The sequence below is a fragment of the Bubalus bubalis genome, chromosome 9 (assembly GCF_019923935.1).
Source record: "Bubalus bubalis isolate 160015118507 breed Murrah chromosome 9, NDDB_SH_1, whole genome shotgun sequence".
NCBI lineage: Eukaryota > Metazoa > Chordata > Mammalia > Artiodactyla > Bovidae > Bubalus > Bubalus bubalis.
In genome coordinates this window covers 93,551,103-93,569,307 of record NC_059165.1, presented here as the reverse complement: position 1 = coordinate 93,569,307, position 18,205 = coordinate 93,551,103, and the positions used below count along the sequence as shown (strand labels likewise).

The following is an 18,205-nucleotide window of genomic DNA, read 5'->3' as shown; positions in this document are numbered from 1 at the left end:
TCCAGTGTTCTTGCCTGGAGAATCCCAGGGACGGGGGAGCCTGGTGGGCTGCCATCTATGGGGTCGCACACGACTGAAGTGACTTAGCAGCAGCAGCAGCAGATCCCATGTGCCGAAACCAAAAAAGATTCTACATGCCACAACTGAGACATGGCACAGACAAATAAATAAATAAATATTTCTGTAAAAAAAAAAAATCAAACCCAGAAAAAGCTGACATCTGAAGAAAAAGAACAAGGTTGACTCCATCTCACTATTCTTCAGAAATAGCTTCCCTGACTTCCCCCTTCACATAATCCCTAGTCACACTCTATGGCAATTTCTTCCCTAGCAATTGTCATTCCCTGAAATGCTTTTGTTTATTTGTTATTTGGAGCAGCACAGTTTAGAAAAAAATTGCAGGCTCCGCAACAAGGTTGTTAGTGTTAGTTGCAGGGTTGTGTCTAACTCTTTGCAACCCCATAGACTGTAGTCAACCAGGCTCGTCTGTCCAAGGAATTCTCCAGGCAAGAATACTGGAGCGGGTAGCCATTCCCTTCTCCAGGGGATCATCCCAGTCCAGGGATCGAACTCGCATCTCTCACATTGCAGGCAGATTCTTTACCATCTGAGTCACCAGGCTGCCCAGTTTTAAATCCTGGCTGTAACCCCTTACTAGCTAAGTGGGCTTGGGCAAGTTATTTCATCTCTGTTGCCTCATTTTTCTCCTTTGTAAAATGGGATTTTACATGACCTGATATCAGAGGAATTTAGTGAAGGTTGAATGCAGTCTGTTTGAGGAACTTAGAAGGCTGCTATTACTGTCAGAGGTAATATTTCCTTTCTTCCTGCCTCCTCCTGCCGGTATGTCAGCTTCTCAAGGGCAGGAACCTTGTCTGTTCATTCACAGCTCTATCCCTGGTGCCTAAAACAGCACCTGGCACATAGTAGGTGCTCAGGAAATACATGCCAAATGAAGGACTGTAACAAAACTCTTCCCTGATGGATGAATCCCCTGGACTGACTTTTTGGTCAAAGTTTCCCCAGTGAAGTTGTACAGCATCCAGCCTAGAATCATGATGTCCTGGCTGGACAGTCGAGGTCCCCCCTCTTCCTCAGAGTCTGTTTCCCCCAGGCCTCCTATTCCACATCACACTCACCCCAAAAGAGGAGAAAACTGAAGCTCCACATCGTGCAGGTCCTGCCATTCAAAGAGGAGTACTTTCCCCCTGTTCCCAGGCTTTTCAACAACTGAGGGCGTGGAGAGAAGGGGAGGGCAGAGCAAGAATTGCTCAAGGCAGCCAGAGCAGCACGCCCTTTTCTGCTGAGTTGCCTCTACTCAGAAAGGACACTCTGACAAGGCTTGAAGTCTTTCCTTTCTCCACAATGAAGATAAGATCATCTGGTTAGTGTGTCATTGTGTGGGTCTATCTCCCCCTTTCTCTCTTTTATTCCCACTCACTTTTTCCTTACCCCTACCAAGATCTATCTCCCATCTCTCCTCACCTTATTTTATTGCATGCATGCTAAGCTGCTTCAGTCATGTCCAACTCTTTGTGACCCCATGGACTGTAGCCCTACAGGCTCCTCTCACTGTGGGATTCTCCAGGCAAGATTACCGGAGTGGGTTGCCGTGCCCTCTTCCAGGGGATCTTCCTGACCCAGAGATTGAACCTGCATCTCTCGTGTCTCCTGCATTGGCAGGCAGGTTCTTTAGCCACTGAAGAAAGCCCATTTATTTTATTGTACCCAATAATAAATAAGCTACCACTACCTAACCTCAAGGAAGCAAGCTCCTCTCAACCTGCCCCATGCAAACATCATAGCCATTGAGCATCAGACACTGTGTTAAACATGTTTCCAATAAAATTTAATTTCATCATCATTCAATGTAATATAGTAGGGATTCTTACCCCTGCCTATTTCACCAAAAATAAAAAGTACAATTAGAATGGAAACCAAGGGCTTCCCTGGTGGCTCAGTGATTAAGAACCAACCTGCCAATGCAGGAGACAGGTTCCATCTCTAGTCCGGGAAGATCCCATGTGCCAAGAAGCAGCTAAGTCCGCCCACCGTAACTACTGAGCTTGTGGCCTAGAGTCCATAAGCTGCAACTAAAGTAGCCCAAGTGCCTTACAGCCCTTGCTCCACAGCAAGAGAAGCCAGCACAATGAGAAGCCTGTGCACCACAACTAGAGATTAGCCCCTGCCTTCCACAACTAGGGAAAAGCCTGTTCAGCAGCAAAGATGCAGCACAGCCCAAAACAAATAAGTAAAATTACTTTTGAAAAATGGAAACCAAGGCTTGGAGAGGAGACGGACTTGTCCAAGATTACCTGGACCCAAGATTTGAATCCAGGCTCGTCTGACTTCAAGATCTAGAGTCTTCACCATTTTACTTGCTTTCATTCCCCTACAGTATCTGGTCACTGGACAGTGATACTCATATCCCATTCCTAGTACCATCCCCAACCCAGCACACACACACACACACACACACACACATGCCATCTCATAAATATGGTGATCTAGGAATGTCTTAGTTCAGTTGCTCAGTCGTGCCCGACTCTGCGACCCCATGAATCACAGCACGCCAGGCCTCCCTGTCCATCACCAACTCCCAGAGTTCACTCAAACTCACGTCCATCGAGTCGGTGATGCCATCCAGCTATCTCATCCTCTGTCGTCCCCTTCTCCTCCTGCCCTCAATCCCTCCCAGCATCAGAGTCTTTTCCAATGAGTCAACTCTTCACATGAGGTGGCCAAAGTATTGGAGTTTCAGCTTTAGCATCATTCCTTCCAAAGAACACCCAGGACTGATCTCCTTTAGGATGGACTGGTTGGATCTCCTTGCCATCCAAGGGGCTCTCAAGAGTCTTCTCCAATAGCACAGTTCAAAAGCATCAATTCTTCACAGTCCAACTCTCACATCCATACATGATCACTGGAAAAACCATAGCCTTGACTAGACGGACCTTTGTTGGCAAAGTAATGTCTCTGCTTTTGAATAAGCTATCTAGGTTGGTCATAACTTTCCTTCCAAGGAGTAAGCATCTTTTAATTTAGGGTCCCCCAGATTTAGACACTGAGACAAGGATTCTAGTGAAAGCATTGGGTTGGCCAAAAAGTTCTTTGGGGGTTTTCCATAATATTATAGTTCATCAGAGAGGTGACCCCAGAAAACTCCAGCTGAGGATGGGGGAAGTGAGAGAGGGAAGGGAAAGAACATACAGTAGATGTTCTCAAGCAAGTATCTAGTAGAAACTAAAACTTAAGGTGGCTGGAGACTTCTGGAAGGCAGCTTAGAGCACACTCTTCAGAGTTATCGCAACTGAGGGGCAAAGGAGTTGGGGTATTTATTCACCAGCTACTGTAAGTCACTGATTAAGGCTGTGTCAACCCCAGACTTGGGCTTCCCAGCTGGCTGAGTAAGTAAGAATCCACCTGCCAAAGCATGAGACGCAGGAGACTCTGGTTCAATCCCTGGATCAGGAAGATCCCCAGGAGGAGGAAATGGCAACTCCACTCCAGTATTCTTGCCTGGGGAATCCCATGGAGCGAGGAGCCTGGAGGGCTATAGTCCATGGGGTCACAGAGAGTCAGACACAACCAAGCAGATGAGTGCGTGCACGCATATGCACGCGCGCGCGCACACACACACCCCCCCCAAGACCTGGCCTCCAAGCAGATAGAATGGGCTCCAGTTCATAACGTACCAATTGGTAACAAAATGCAGTGACTGGCAGGTGTTAATCTAGCATGCCTTGAGGGATTGAGGGTCACGGGTGTGGGCAGGCTCCCAAAACATCTCTAAGCTAAAACTGAGGTGCAAAGACCACCCCTGTGTTTTTGGAATGACAGTTCCACTTTTATTTTTTAAACAGTTTTAATCCCATGGATGGAGGAGCCTGGTAGGCTGCAGTCCATGGGGTTGCTAGGAGTCGGACATGACTGAGCGACTTCCTTTTCACTTTTCACTTTCATGCATTGGAGAAGGAAATGACAACCCACTCCAGTGTTCTTGCCTGGAGAATCCCAGGGACGGGGGAGCCTGGTGGGCTGCCGTCTATGGGGTCGCACGGAGTCAGACATGACTGAGCGATTAAGCACAGCACATAGCCAATTAACAAACTATGTTGTGATAGCTTCAGGTGAACAGCAAAGGTACTCAGCCATACATATACATGTACCCATTCTTCCCCAAGCTCCTCTTCCATCCAGGCTGCCACACAATATTGAGCAGAGTTCCCTGTGCTCAGTAGGTACTTATTGGTTATCCATTTTAACAGCGTGTGGAAATGCAGAGTCTTCACCGCTGGCCCACCTGGGAAGTCCCCCTGCTTGTTTTTATATTCTCATTTTTGCTCTGTGCAAGGCAAAATATCCACCTTGGAGTTACGATGACTGAAGCAGATTCATCAATGGTTCTGACCGTTCATCAAGAGACCCTACATGGTGAGGCTGCAGTTACAAGCCCACAAAGTTCCCCGAGAAGGAGGGTAAGCAGAGCTGTGTCATGTTTAAGAGAGTTGGACATGACTGAAGCGACTTAGCATGCATGCATGCATGCATTGGAGAAGGAAATGGCAACCCACTCCAGTGTTCTTGCCTGGAGAATCCCAGGGATGGAGGAGCCTGGTGGGCTGCCGTCTATGTGGTTGCACAAAGTCAGACATGACTGATGCGACTTAGCAGCAGCAGCAGAAGAAGATAAACACAAGATTCTGGCATCAGCTTGTTGGGGGTTCAGATATTGTCTGCACCACTTGCTGGTTATGTGTGATCCTGGGCAAGTTCTTTTTTTATTATTTTTATTGAAATATAGTTGATTTACAATTTGTGTTATTTCAGGTGTATAGTAAAATGATTCAGATATATATATATTCTTTTCTAACATTCTCTTCCATTATAGGTTATTACAAGACATTGAGTATAGTTCCCTGTGCTATAGAGTAGGTCCTTGTTGGTTACCTATTTTATATATAGTAGTGTGTATATTTCGACCCCAAACTCCTAATTTATCCCTTTTCCCTCCTCCCCTTTGCTGTTTATGTTGATGGGTCTGTTTCTGTTTTGTAAATATATTCATCTGTGTGATCTTTTAGATTATACCTATGAGTGACATCATATAACATTTGTCTTTCTCTGATTTATTGTATTAATATTTCACTTAGTATGATAATCTAAGGTGTCAAGACCAGCTCGAAAAGCAGGGTTTCCAAAAGCGTGATACGGCGAGAGAATGAGAAACGAGACACAAGAATGCAGAGAAAAGCGAGGATCAGGGGACCAGCACCGCTCCAAAGTGAAGGTGCTGAAACTAAAGCCAAGCCAGCTTTATTATACTCTCAGCCATGAATGAAAGAATATGCAGGGAGTTAAACCAGAACTCGTGTGGCCTTCAGGGCCAAAGAACAAAATGATCATTAACCATTGAGTAATTAGGAAACAGTAATCAATAACTAATCAGTAACTAAGACTAATATTCTTATCTATAGATTTTCCACCAGATACGTAAAACATGTGACTCTGAGATGCCAGTTGAGAAGCAGTCTGGGGTCAGTTTTCTGACCCCAGGATCACATCTTGTTTTCAAGATTATGAACTGTTTCCTCTGGACTTGTTCCAAGAGTCTCAAACCTTATAGCATCCAGTTTATCATTATAAATTTCTCTTGCGGCCCTTGCCAGGGGCTGCTTTTCTTTTATTCTTCCTGTCTCCTACACTAAGTTCCACCCATGTTGCTGCACATGGCATTTCATCCTCTTTATGGCTGAGTAATATTCCACTCTGGGCTTCTCAGGTGGTGCTGCTAAGTCACTTGAGTCGTGTCCAACTCTGTGCAACCCCATAGACGGCAGCCCACCAGGCTCCCCATCCCTGGGATTCTCCAGGCAAGAACACTGGAGTGGGTTGCCATTTCCTTCTCCAGCGCATGAAAGTGAAAAGTGAAAGTGAAGTCACTCAGTTGTGTCCGACCCTCAGCAACCCCATGGACTGCAGCCCCCCAGGCTCCTCCGTCCATGGGATTTTTCAGGCAAGAGTACTGGAGTGAGGTGCCATTGTGATAAAGAACCCACCTGCCAATGCAGGAGATGCAAGAGATGTGGATTTGATCCCTGGGTCAAGAAGATCCCCTGGAGGAAAGCACAGCAACCCACTCCAGTACTCTTGCCTGAAGAGTCCCATGGGCAGAGGAGTCTGGCAGGCTACTGTCCATGGGTTGCAAAGAGTTGGACACGACTAAAGTGACTTAGCATACATACACACAATATTCCAATGTATAAACATATCACATTTTCTTTATCTATTCATCCATTAATGGACATTTAGGTTGCTTCCACGACTTGGCTACTGTAAATAGTGCTGCTATGAACATCAGTTTAATTGAACATTCATTGTTTTAATGCTGTTACATTTGGAGAGCAACTTGTTACATAGCAAAAGCTAACTGATACACTTAGAAACAATAATCCTTGTCAGTTTTTTTAGAAAAGGACAATCATTACATCACAGGGTTTAAAGTTTACTGTGATACAACCCTAAATCCTTCCTAACCAAAAAAAAAAAAAAAAAAAGCTCAATGCTATTAGTTATTATTGACATTATTATTATCCCACTGTGCCAAGTGGTCACAGTTACTCATCAAAGGTGTGGTACCCGTAATGACTGAATTGGAAGTCAGCAATTTCATTTCAGGCAGGACTTTCCAGTATGTGTGAGCTGGTTTAGACCTTCCCTGTAGGGCAATAGAAGACATTTCAGCAAGGGAGTAACGGTCACGCTGGTATCTTACAACACTCACGTTGTGTAGCATGGGTGTCAGGCAGGATGTGGTCATGGGTGGGGAGATGGGAAGAAGAAAAGGGTAATGACCTGGACTAGGGCAAGGGCTGTGGAGATGGAGAGGAACAGCAGAATGGGGGGAATGTCTGGATGTGGGCAGGGAGTCTGGGACCAATGGAGGAATTGACCTTTGGAGATTGGACTCAAGAATCAGAAAGTTTTTTCAATCAAGTACAGGTTCCCCAGGGGTGATGGGGGTGGGATGAGGTGATGTATGGGTTTCCTGCTGCACCAAAACAAATCGCCACAAACTTAGTGGCTTGCAACAACACAAATTTATTACGTTACAGGTCTGGAGGTCAGAATCCCAAATGAGTCTTAGAGGGCCTGAAATCAAGATGTCAGGGGGGCTGCATTCCTTTTGGAGGTTCTAAGGAAGAGCCCATTCTCTGTCTTTTCCAGCTGCTGGAGGTAGTCCATTCTCTGTCTTTTCCAGCTGCTGGAGGTAGTCCATTCTCTGTCTTTTCCAGCTGCTGGAGGTAGTCCATTCTCTGTCTTTTCCGGCTGCTGGAGGTAGTCCATTCTCTGTCTTTTCCAGCTGCTGGAGGTAGTCCATTCTCTGTCTTTTCCAGCTGCTGGAGGTAGTCCGTATTCCTTGGTTCAAAGCCCCTTCCTCCACCTTCAAAGCCAGTAGTATAGTGTCTCCTAAATCTCTCTCTCTCTCCCGCTATCACACACATTCACTCCATGGCTGGATGGATAGATAGACAGATAGATTAACAGACAATAGATAAATAGACAGACAATAGATGGTAGATAGATAGACAATAGATAGACAACAGATGATAGATAGATAAATGATAGATAGATAGACAATAAGTAGATAGATTTCTCTGTCTTCATCCTCTCTCTCTCTCTCTTCATCTCCCTCTCTCTCTGACCGTCCTTCCTTCCCACTTAAAAGGACTTTGTGAGTACATTAGACCTACTCATATAATCCAGAATAATCTCCTGTTTTAAGATCCTTAACTTCATCACACCTGCAAAGTCCTTTTTGCTGTATAAGGTCATATATTCACCATTTCTGGGGACTATGGTCAACCTGTCTGGGGTTGGAAGGGAGGCTCATTATTCTACCAACTACAGAGAGGGTCTGGGGTCCTGGTGAGTGATTGAGGATTGAAGGTGCCAGTCATCCTTCAAACACTAAAGAGGTGACCAAGGCTATGAAATCTGAATAGCAGAGATCCTCTAGGGATGAGCGGGGGTGTAAGGAGAGAAGAAAGGGAAGGAAATGTTCAACTCTACTCAAGTGACTTGCGGAAGACTAACCTTTGTGACTTTCCTGGCAAAGGGGAAATTGAACGAACATTCATGACTCAAGAAGTCAGTTTGGAGAAGCCCCAGACACGTCACTCAACTGTACTCTTAATGAGAGTGTGGGGCGAGGGGTGGCTCCAGGGCAGCCCTGCCTGACTAAACTATGTTCCTCCTCTACCCTAAATCCTCCTGTGGCTCCCTATTAACCTCAGGATGAAGTGCAGGCTCATTAATACAGCACTCAAGACCCTGCCTAATATAGCCAGTGAAAGTGTCAGTCACTCAGTTGTGTCTGACCATTTGCAACCCCCATGGACTATAGCCCATCAGGCTCCTCTGTCCATGGAATTTTCCAGGTAGGAATACTGGAGTGGGTAGCCATTCCCTTCTCCAGGGGCTTTGCCAACCCAGGGACTGAACCCAGGTCTCCTGCATTGTAGGCAGATTCTTTACCATCTGAGCCACCAGAGAAGCCCATATATACCCAGAGCAAACCATAATTCAAAAAGATACATGCACCCCAGCATTCACAGCAGCACTATTCACAGCAGCCAAGACATAGAAGCAACCTGAATGTTCGTCAACAGAGGACTGGAGAAAGAAGATGGGATACTCATATACAGTGAAATGCTACTCCACTATAAACACAAGAACAAAATAATACCATTTGCAGCAACATGGATGGACCTAGAGATTGTCATACTGAGTGAGACAGAGAAGAACAAATATCATATGGTATCGGTTATATGTGGAATCTGAAAAAAAATGGTACAAATAAACTTATTTACAAAACAGAAATAGAGTCATAGATGTAGAAAACAAACTTATGGTTACTGCAGGGAAAGGTAGGTGGGAGATAATTTGGAATATTGGGAGTGACATATACACACGACTCCATATAAAATAGATAACTAGTAAGGACCTACTGTAAAATAGATAACTAGTAAGGACCTACTGTCAGAGAAGGCAACGGCACCCCACTCCAGTACTCTTGCCTGGAAAATCCCATGGACGGAGGAGCCTGGTGGGCTGCAGTCCATGGGGTCGCTAAGAGTCGGACACGACTGAGCGATTTCACTTTCACTTTTCACTTTCATGCATTGGAAAAGGAAATGGCAGCCCACTCCAGTACTCTTGCCTGGAGAATCCCAGGGACAGAGGAGCCTAGTGGGCTGCCGTCTATGGGGTCGCACAGAGTCGGACACGATTGAAACAACTTAGCAGCAGCAGCAGCAGCAGCAGCAAGGACCTACTGTATAGCACAGGGAATTCTGCTCAATACTCTGTAATGACCTATATGGGGAAAGAATTTTAATGAGTGGATATATGTATGTTTAACTGATTCACTTTTCTGTATAGCAGAAACTAACATAACTTTGTAAACCAACAATACTCCAATGAAAATTATAATAAAAAATAAAAATAATATGCAAAAATAAACTCAAAATGGATTAAAGACATAAATGTAAGACCAGAAACTATAAAACTCTTAGAGGAAAACAAGCACAACATTCTATGACATAAATCCTCTATGATCTCCTTCCTAGAGTAATGGAAATAAAAATAAACAAGTGGGATCTAATTAAACTTAAAAGCTTTAGCACAGCAAAGGAAACCATAAACAAGGCAAAAAGACAACCTTCAGAATGGGAGAAAATAATAGCAAATGAAATGACTTATAAAAGATTAATTTCTAAAATATACAAGCAGCTCATGCAGCTGAATACCAGAAAAGCCAACAACCCAATCAAAAAGTGGGCAGAAGACCTAAATAGACATTTCTACAAAGAAGACACACAAATGGCTAACAAACACATGAAAAGATGCCCAACATCTGCTCATTATTAGAGAAATGCTAATTAAAACTACAATGAGATATCATCTCATGCCAGTCAGAATGGCCATCTTCAAAAAGTCTAACAAACAATAAATGCTGGAGAGGGTTTGGAGAAAAGGGAACCCTCTTGCACTGTTGCTGGGAATGTAAATGGATACAGCTGCTATGGAAGACAGTGTGGATATTCCATAAGAAGCTAGGAATATAACTACCATATGACCCAACAATCCCACTACTGGGAACATACCTTGAGGAAACCATAATTGAAAAAGACACATGGACCCCAGTGTTTATTGCAGAACTATTTATGATAACTAGAACATGGAACCAACCTGGATGTCAATCAACAGATGAATGGATAAAAAAGTTGTGGTACATATAGACAACGGAATATTACTCAGCCATATAAAGGAACACATTTAAGTCAATTCTGATGAGATAGATGAACCTAAAGCCTTTTACAGAGTGGAGTAAGTCAGAAAAAGAAAAACAAATATTGTATACTAGTCCATATATATGAAACCTAGAAAGATGGCACTCATGAACCTATTTGCAGGGCAGCACCGGAGAAGCGCAGAGAACAGACTGTAGACACGGGGGCAGGAAGGAGAGGGCGTGATGAATGAACAGAGCAGCATAGAAACATATATACTAACATACGTAAAATAGGTAGCCAGTGGGAATTTGGTGTATGACTCAGGGAGCTCAAACCAGGACTCTGTGACAACCTCGAGGGATGGGGTGGACGGGAGGTGGGAGGGAGCAAGGGGGCATATGTGTACCTACGGCTGATTCATGTTGATGTATGGCAAAAACCAACACAATATTGTAGGCAATTATTCTTCAATTAAAAATAAATACATTTTTAAAAATTAAAAGAAGAACAATGCAAACACACACACACACACACACACACACACACAAAAGACCCTGACTAGCCTTATACTGGTCCGCCTCTGGCCTCACTGCTCCCTCATCCCTCCAAAGCTCCAGTCATCCTAAACTAACCCGTCTCCTGTAACGGGCCCTGTTGGTGGCCTTGTCCAGCCACCTTTAGCTGCTGGAGCACCCATCCCCCAATTTCGGTTTCTGTGGGTGTTGCCTGCTAACAGCTCACAGCTTCCCCTTCTCCAGACAACTGCTCTTCAGTTCAATGCCTGCACAAACCCTCAGACCCAACCCATGGCCCGTAACTGATGGTCGTGAAGGTCAAAATCTCGCCCCAAGGTGAAGTCAACTCAGGGGGTGTTATTCAGGCTCCAGGGAGCCCTGTGGGATCAGGCTAAGCCTAGGCTCCAGGTAGGACCACTTCCTTGCTCAACTCTTTCTTCCATCTTACCCTCCTTCCTCTGCTTATTGAATTTCTATGCAGAATATATCATGTGAAACGCTGGGCTGGGTGAATCACAATCTGGAATCAAAATTGCTGGGAGAAATACCAAAAACCTCAGATATGCAGATGATACCACTCTAATGGCAGAGAGTGAAGAACTAAAGAGCCTCTTCATGAGGATAAAAGAGGAGAGTGAAAACGTTGGCTTGAAGCTCAACATTCAAAAAACTAAGATCGTGGCATCTGGTCCCATCACTCCATGGCAAATAGATGGGGGAAAAGTGGAAACAGTGACAGATTTTATTTTCTTGGGCTCCAAAATCACTGAAGACCATGACTGTAACCATGGAATTCAAAAGATGCTTGGTCCTTGGAAGGAAAACTATGACAAACCTAGACAGCATGTTAAAAAAGGACATCACTTTGAGGGCGAAGGTCCAGATAGGATAGTCAGAAGCCATGGTTTTCCCAGTAATCACACATGGATCTGAAAGCTTAACCGTAAAGAAGGCTGAGTGCCAAAGATCTGATGCTTTCCAACTGTGGTTCTGAAGAAGAATCTTGAGAGTCCCTTGGACATCAAGGAGATCAAACCAGTCAATCATAAAGGAAATCAACCCTGAATATTCATTGGAAGGATTGATGCTGAAGCTGAAGGTCCAATATTTTGGCCACCTGATGAGAAGAGCCGACTCATTGGAAAAGACCCTGATGCTGTGAAAGACTGAAGGCAAAAGAAGGGGGCAATAGAGGATAAAGTGGTTAGATGGTTTCACTGACTCAATGGACATGAGTTTGAGCAAACTCCAGGAGAGAGTAAAGGCAAAGAAGCCTGGTGCTGCAGTCCATGGGGTCACAAAGAGTTGGACACAACTTAGAGGGTTTGCACACAAATCATCTTCCCCCCACTCATCCTCTGCCATGCCCTCCATTAATAAACCCCAAAATAAGAATCCTCATGGCAGAGTCAGCTTTCAGGGAAGCCTAAGAACCCCTTCCCACCATTAGACACTAAGCTGTCTCCAACAACACAAGAGAAGACTCTACACATGGACATTACCAGATGGTCAATACCAAAATCAGATTGATTATATTCTTTGCAGCCAAAGATGGAGAAGCTCTATACAGTCAGCAAAAACAAGACCAGGAGCTGACTGTGGCTCAGATCATGAGCTCCTTATTGCCAAATTCAGACTTAAATTGAAGAAAGTATGGGAAATCACTAGGACATTCAGGTATGACCTAAATCAAATCCCTTATGGTTATACAGGGGAAGTGACAAATGAATTCAAGGGATTACATCTGATAGACAGAGTGCCTGAAGAACTATAGACGGAGGTTTGTGACATTGTACAAGAGGCAGTGATCAAGACCATACCCAAGAAAAAGAAATGCAAAAAGGCAAAATGGTTGTCTGAGGAGGCCTTACAAATAGCTGAGAAAAGAAAAGAAGCTAAAGGCAAAGGAGAAAAGGAAAGATATACCCATTTGAATGCGGAGTTCCAAGGAATAGCAAGAAGAGATAAGAAAGCCTTCCTCGGTGATCAATGCAAAGAAATAGAGGAAAACAATAGAATGGAAAAGACTAGAGATCTCTTCAAGAAAATTAGAGATACCAAAGGAACATTTCATGCAAAGATGGGCTCGAGAAAGGACAGAAATGGTATGGACCTAAAAAAAGCAGAAGATATTAAGAAGAGACAGCGAGAAAACACAGAAGAATTATACAAAAAAGATCTTCATGACCAAGATAACCATGATGGTGTGATCACTCACCTAGAGCCAGACACCTGGAATGCAAAGTCAAGTGGGCCTTAGGAAGCATCACTATGGACAAAGCTAGTGGAGGTGATGGAATTCCAGTTGAGCTATTTCAAATCCTAAAAGATGATGCTGTGAAAGTGCTGCACTCAATACGCCAGCAAATTTGGAGGACTCAGCAGTGGGCTGAAAAGGTTAGTTTTCATTTCAATCCCAAAGAAAGGCAATGCCAAAGAATGTTCAAACTACCACACAATTGCACTCATCTCACACGCTAGCAAAGTAATGCTCAAAATTCTTCAAGCCAGGCTTCAACAGTATGTGAACCATGAACTTTCAGATGTTCAAGCTGGATTTAGAAAAGGCAGAGGAACTAGAGATCAAATTGCCACATCCATTGGGTCATTGAAAAAGCAAGAGAGTTCCAGAAAAACATCTACTTCTTCTTTATTGAGTATGCCAAAGCCTTTGCGTGGATCACAACAAACTGGAAAATTCTTAAAGAGATGGGAATACCAGACCACTTGACCTGCCTCCTGAGAAATCTGTATGCAGGTCAAGAAGTAACAGTTAGGACTGGACATGGAACAACAGACTGGTTCCAAACAGGAAAAGAGTACGTCAAGGCTGTATATTGTCACCCTGCTTATTTAACTTATATGCAGAGTACATCATGAGAAACGCTGGGCTGGAAGAAGCCCAAACTGGAATCAAGATTGCCAGGAAAATTATCAATAACCTCAGATATGCAGATGACACCACCCTTATGGCAGAAAGCGAAAAGGAACTAAAGAGCCTCTTGATGAAAGTGAAAGAGTCGAGAGTAAAAATGTTGGCTTAAAACTCAACATTCAGAAAAACTAAGATCATGGCATCTGGGCCCATCACTTCATGGCAAGCAGATACAGAAACAGTGGAAACAGTGTCAGACTTTATTTTGGGGGGCTCCAAAATCACTGCAGATGGTGACTGCAGCTATGAAATTAAAAGACACTTAGTCCTCGAAAGAAAAGTTATGACCAACCTAGATAGCATATTAAAAAGCAGAGACATTACTTTGCCAGGGCTTCCCTGGTGGCTGAGATGGTAAAGTGTCTGTCTGCAATGTGGGAGACCCGGGTTCGATCCCTGGGTCAGGAAGATCCCTGGAGAAGGAAATGGCAACCCACTCCAATATTCGTACCTGGAAAATTTTGTGGATTGAGGAGCCTGGTAGACTACAGTCAACAGGGTCACAAAGCGTCGGACACGACTGAGTGACTTCGCTTACTTTGCCAACAAATGTCCATCTAGTCAAAGCTATGGTTTTTCTAGAAGTCATGTATGGAAGTGAAAGTTGGACTATAAAGAAAGCTGAGTGCCGAAGAATTGATGCTTTTGAACTATGGTGCTAGAGAAGACTCTTGAGAGTCCCTTGGACGGCAAGGAGATCCAACAAGTCAATCCTAAAGGAAATCAGCCTTGAATATTCATTGAAAGGACTGATGCTGAAGCTGAAACTCCAATACTTTGGCCACCTGATGTGAAGAACGGACTCATTGGAAAAGAGTTGGGAAAGATTGAAGGTGGGAGGAGAAGGGGGTGACAGAGGATGAGATGGTTGGATGGCATCACCGACTCAATGGAACTGAGTTTGAGTAGCCTCTGGGCATTGGTGATGGACAAGGAAGCCTGGCATGCTGCAGTCCATGGGATCACAAAGAGTCAGACACGACTAAGCAACTGAACCGAACTGAACTGTCTTAAGAACTGAGGTCTGTCACGGATACTCATGAGTCCCATATCCTATGTGTGTTTCCTATGTAAATATCACCTCTTGAGAGGGCAGCAGAGCTTTCCAGTGTAAATATCACCTCTTCCCAGGACTTCCCATGTAACTATCACCTCCACCAGGGAGCCTTCCAGTGTAATTATCATCTCCCCCAAGAAGCTTTCCCATATAAATATCATCTCCTACAGGAAACCCTCCCTGCCCTCTGCTTCAAGATTAGGGACTTCTTCTGTTGCTTCCCTGGCGGCTCAGAGGTTAAAGCATCTGCCTGCAATGTGGGAGACCTGGGTTCGATCCCTGGGTCAGAAAGATCCCCTGGAGAAGGAAATGGCAACCCACTCCAGTATTCTTGCCTGGAGAATCCCATGGACGGAGGAGCCTGGTGGGCTGCAGTCCATGGGGTCGCAATGAGTCAGACACGACTGAGCGACTTCACTTCACTCACTCTGCGCTTCCCCAAATCCCAACGCTCAGCATGATCTATGCTTATTGGAAAGAATGAAAGTGAAGTGTTAGTTGCTCCACCGTGTCCGACTGTTTGCAACCCAGTGGACTATAGCCCACCGGGCTCCTCTGTCCATGGAATTCTGCAGGCAAGAATACTGGAGTGGGTTGCCATTTCCTTCTTCAGGATAACTTCCCAATCCAGGGATAGAACCTGGCTTTCCTGCATTACAGACAGACTCTTTACTGTCTGAACCACCAAGTCTGCTTCCTTCAAAGACTGGGAGCATCACAGGGGCTGGAAAGGGATTCTGTGGGACACTGTATCCTAGAAAATGAGGAAACAAAAGAAGAAAAAAGGTGAATTAATGAATATCCTGATCCTCCCCTGACCCCAGAGAGATGACCAGAGATTTGATGCATTTGGGGGTGAGTAGCAGCAGCCTTTCTACTGGACTAAAGGAAAAGGAGCCCTGAGAGGGAAACAGGTGATAAAGGCCAGAGCCACTGCTTTCTCTGAATGATTCCTAGTTATCCTGGGCTCCTCAGACCCCTGCCAAGTAGCAGTGATATATTGACAATCCCCCAGAACCATACCCAGTTCAATGATTCCCTAGAATAACTCTTAGAACTGGGCACATAGCTATCCTCTCAGTTCAGGTCAGATCAGTCCCTCAGTCGTGTCCGACTCTTTGCGACCCCATGAATCACAGCACACCAGGCCTCCCTGTCCATCACCAACTCCCGAAGTTCACACAGACTCATGTCCATCAAGTCAGTGATGCCATCCAGCCATCTCATCCTCTGTCATCCCCTTCTCCTCCTGCCCCCAATCCCTCCCAGCATCAGAGTCTTTTCCAGTGAGTCAACTCTTCACATGAGGTGGCCAAAGTACTAGAGTTTCAGCTTTTGCATCGTTCCTTCCAAAGAAATCCCAGGGCTGATCTCCTTCAGAATGGACTGGTTGGATCTCCTTGCAGTCCAAGGGACTCTCAAGAGTCTTCTCCAACAGCACAATTCAAAAGCATCAATTCTTCGGTGCTCAGCCTTCTTCACAGTCCAACTCTCACATCCATACATGACCACTGGAAAAATCATAGCCTTGACTAGACAGACCTTTGTTGGCAAAGTAGTGTCTCTGCTTTTCAATATGTTATCTAGGTTGGTCATAACTTTTCTTCCAAGGAGTAAGCGTCTTCTAATTTCATGGCTGCAGTCACCATCTGCAGTGATTTTGGAGCCTAGAAAAATAAAGTCTGACACTGTTTCCACTGTTTCCCCATCTATTTGCCATGAACTGATGGGACCAGATGCCATGATCTTCGTTTTCTGAATGTTGAGTTTTAAGCCAACTTTTTCACTCTCCTCTTTCACCTTCATCAAGAGGCTTTTTGGTTCCTCTTCACTTTCTGCCATAAGGGTGGTGTCATCTGCATATCTGAGGTTATTGATATTTCTCCCGGCAATCTTGATTCCAGCGTGTGTTTCTTCCAGCTCAGCGTTTCTCATGATGTACTCTGCATATAAGTTAAATAAGCAGGGTGACAATATACAGCCTTGATGTACTCCTTTTCCTATTTGGAACCAGTCTGTTGTTCCATGTCCAGTTCTAACTGTTGCTTCCTGACCTGCATACAAATTTCTCAAGAGGCAGGTCAGGTGGTCTGGTATTCCCATCTCTTTCAGAATTTCCCACACTTTATTGTGATCCACACAGTCAAAGGCTTTGGCATAGTCAATAAAGAAGAAGTAGATGTTTTTCTGGAACTCTCTTGCTTTTTTGATGATCCAGCGGATGTTGGCAATTTGGTCTCTGGTTCCTCTGCCTTTTCTAAAACCAGCTTGAACATCAGGAAGTTCACGGTTCATGTATTGCTGAAGCCTGGCTTGGAGAATTTTGAGCATTACTTTACTAGTGTGTGAGATGAGTGCAATTGTGCGGTAGTTTGAGCATTCTTTGGCATTGCCTTTCTTTGGGATTGGAATGAAAACTGACCTTTTCCAGTCCTGTGGCCACTGCTGACTTTTCCAAATGTGCTGGCATATTGAGTGCAGCACTTTCACAGCATCATCTTTCAGGATTTGAAATAGCTCAACTGGAATTCCATCACCTCCACTAGCTTTGTTCGTAGTGATGCTTTCTAAGGCCTACTTGACTTCACATTCCAGGATATCTGGCTCTAGGTGAGTAATCACACCATCGTGATTATCTTGGTCATGAAGCTCTTTTTTGTACAGTTCTTCTGTGTATTCTTGCCACCTCTTCTTAATATCTTCTGCTTCTGTTAGGTCCATACCATTTCTGTCCTTTCTCGAGCCCATCTTTGCATGAAATGTTCTCTTGGTATCTCTAATTTTCTTGAAGAGATCTCTAGTCTTTTTCCCATTCTGTTGTTTTCCTCTATTTCTTTGCATTGATTGATGAGGAAGGCTTTCTCATCTCTTCTTGCTATTCTTTGGAACTCTGCTTTCAGATGCTTATATCTTTTCTTTTCTCCTTTGCTTTTAACTTCTCTTCTTTTCACAGCTATTTGTAAGGCCTCCCCAGACAGCCATTTTGCTTTTTTGCATTTCTTTTCCATGGGGATGGTCTTGATCCCTGTCTCCTGTACAATGTCCCGAACCTCGGTCCATAGTTCATCAGGCACTCTGTCTATCAGTGAGATACAAAGCAAATCAACAAGAGGAAAGTACTGGGACTTCCCTTGTTGTCCAGTGGTTCAGACTACATGCTTCCAAGGCAGGGGGCCTGGGTTTGATCCCTGGTTGGGGAACTAAGATCCAAATGCCAGCAAAAATAATAATAATAATACATTAAAAAAACAAACAAACAACAACAACAACAACAAAAAAAAAAACAAGAGGAACGGGTTGAAGTCCAGAGGAAATTACGTTCAATCTTCCAGGATTGCCTAGGGCCAGGAGTGGAGGGAGGGAAGGATGATCAAAGGGATGAAGAAAATTTAGGAGGAAT

General features: G+C 44.4%; 1 protein-coding gene across 13 annotated transcripts in view; it reads right to left on the bottom strand.

Annotated features, from left to right (window-relative positions):
- ADGRE1 (adhesion G protein-coupled receptor E1) overlaps positions 1 to 1,266 on the bottom strand; it is a 73,161-nt gene extending 71,895 nt beyond the window's left edge. For 4 of the 13 annotated variants that reach the window (XM_045166678.1, XM_045166679.1, XM_045166680.1 and 1 more), the window contains exon 1: positions 1,140 to 1,265. In XM_045166678.1, the coding sequence (XP_045022613.1) occupies positions 1,140 to 1,170 (31 nt within the window). In that variant the 5' untranslated portion in view covers positions 1,171 to 1,265. Of the gene's footprint in view, positions 1 to 1,139 lie in introns of all 13 variants that reach the window. The other 9 variants (XM_025293350.3, XM_045166682.1, XM_045166685.1 and 6 more) reach the window with 4 other exon arrangements.
- Between the last annotated feature and the right edge of the window lie 16,939 nt (positions 1,267 to 18,205).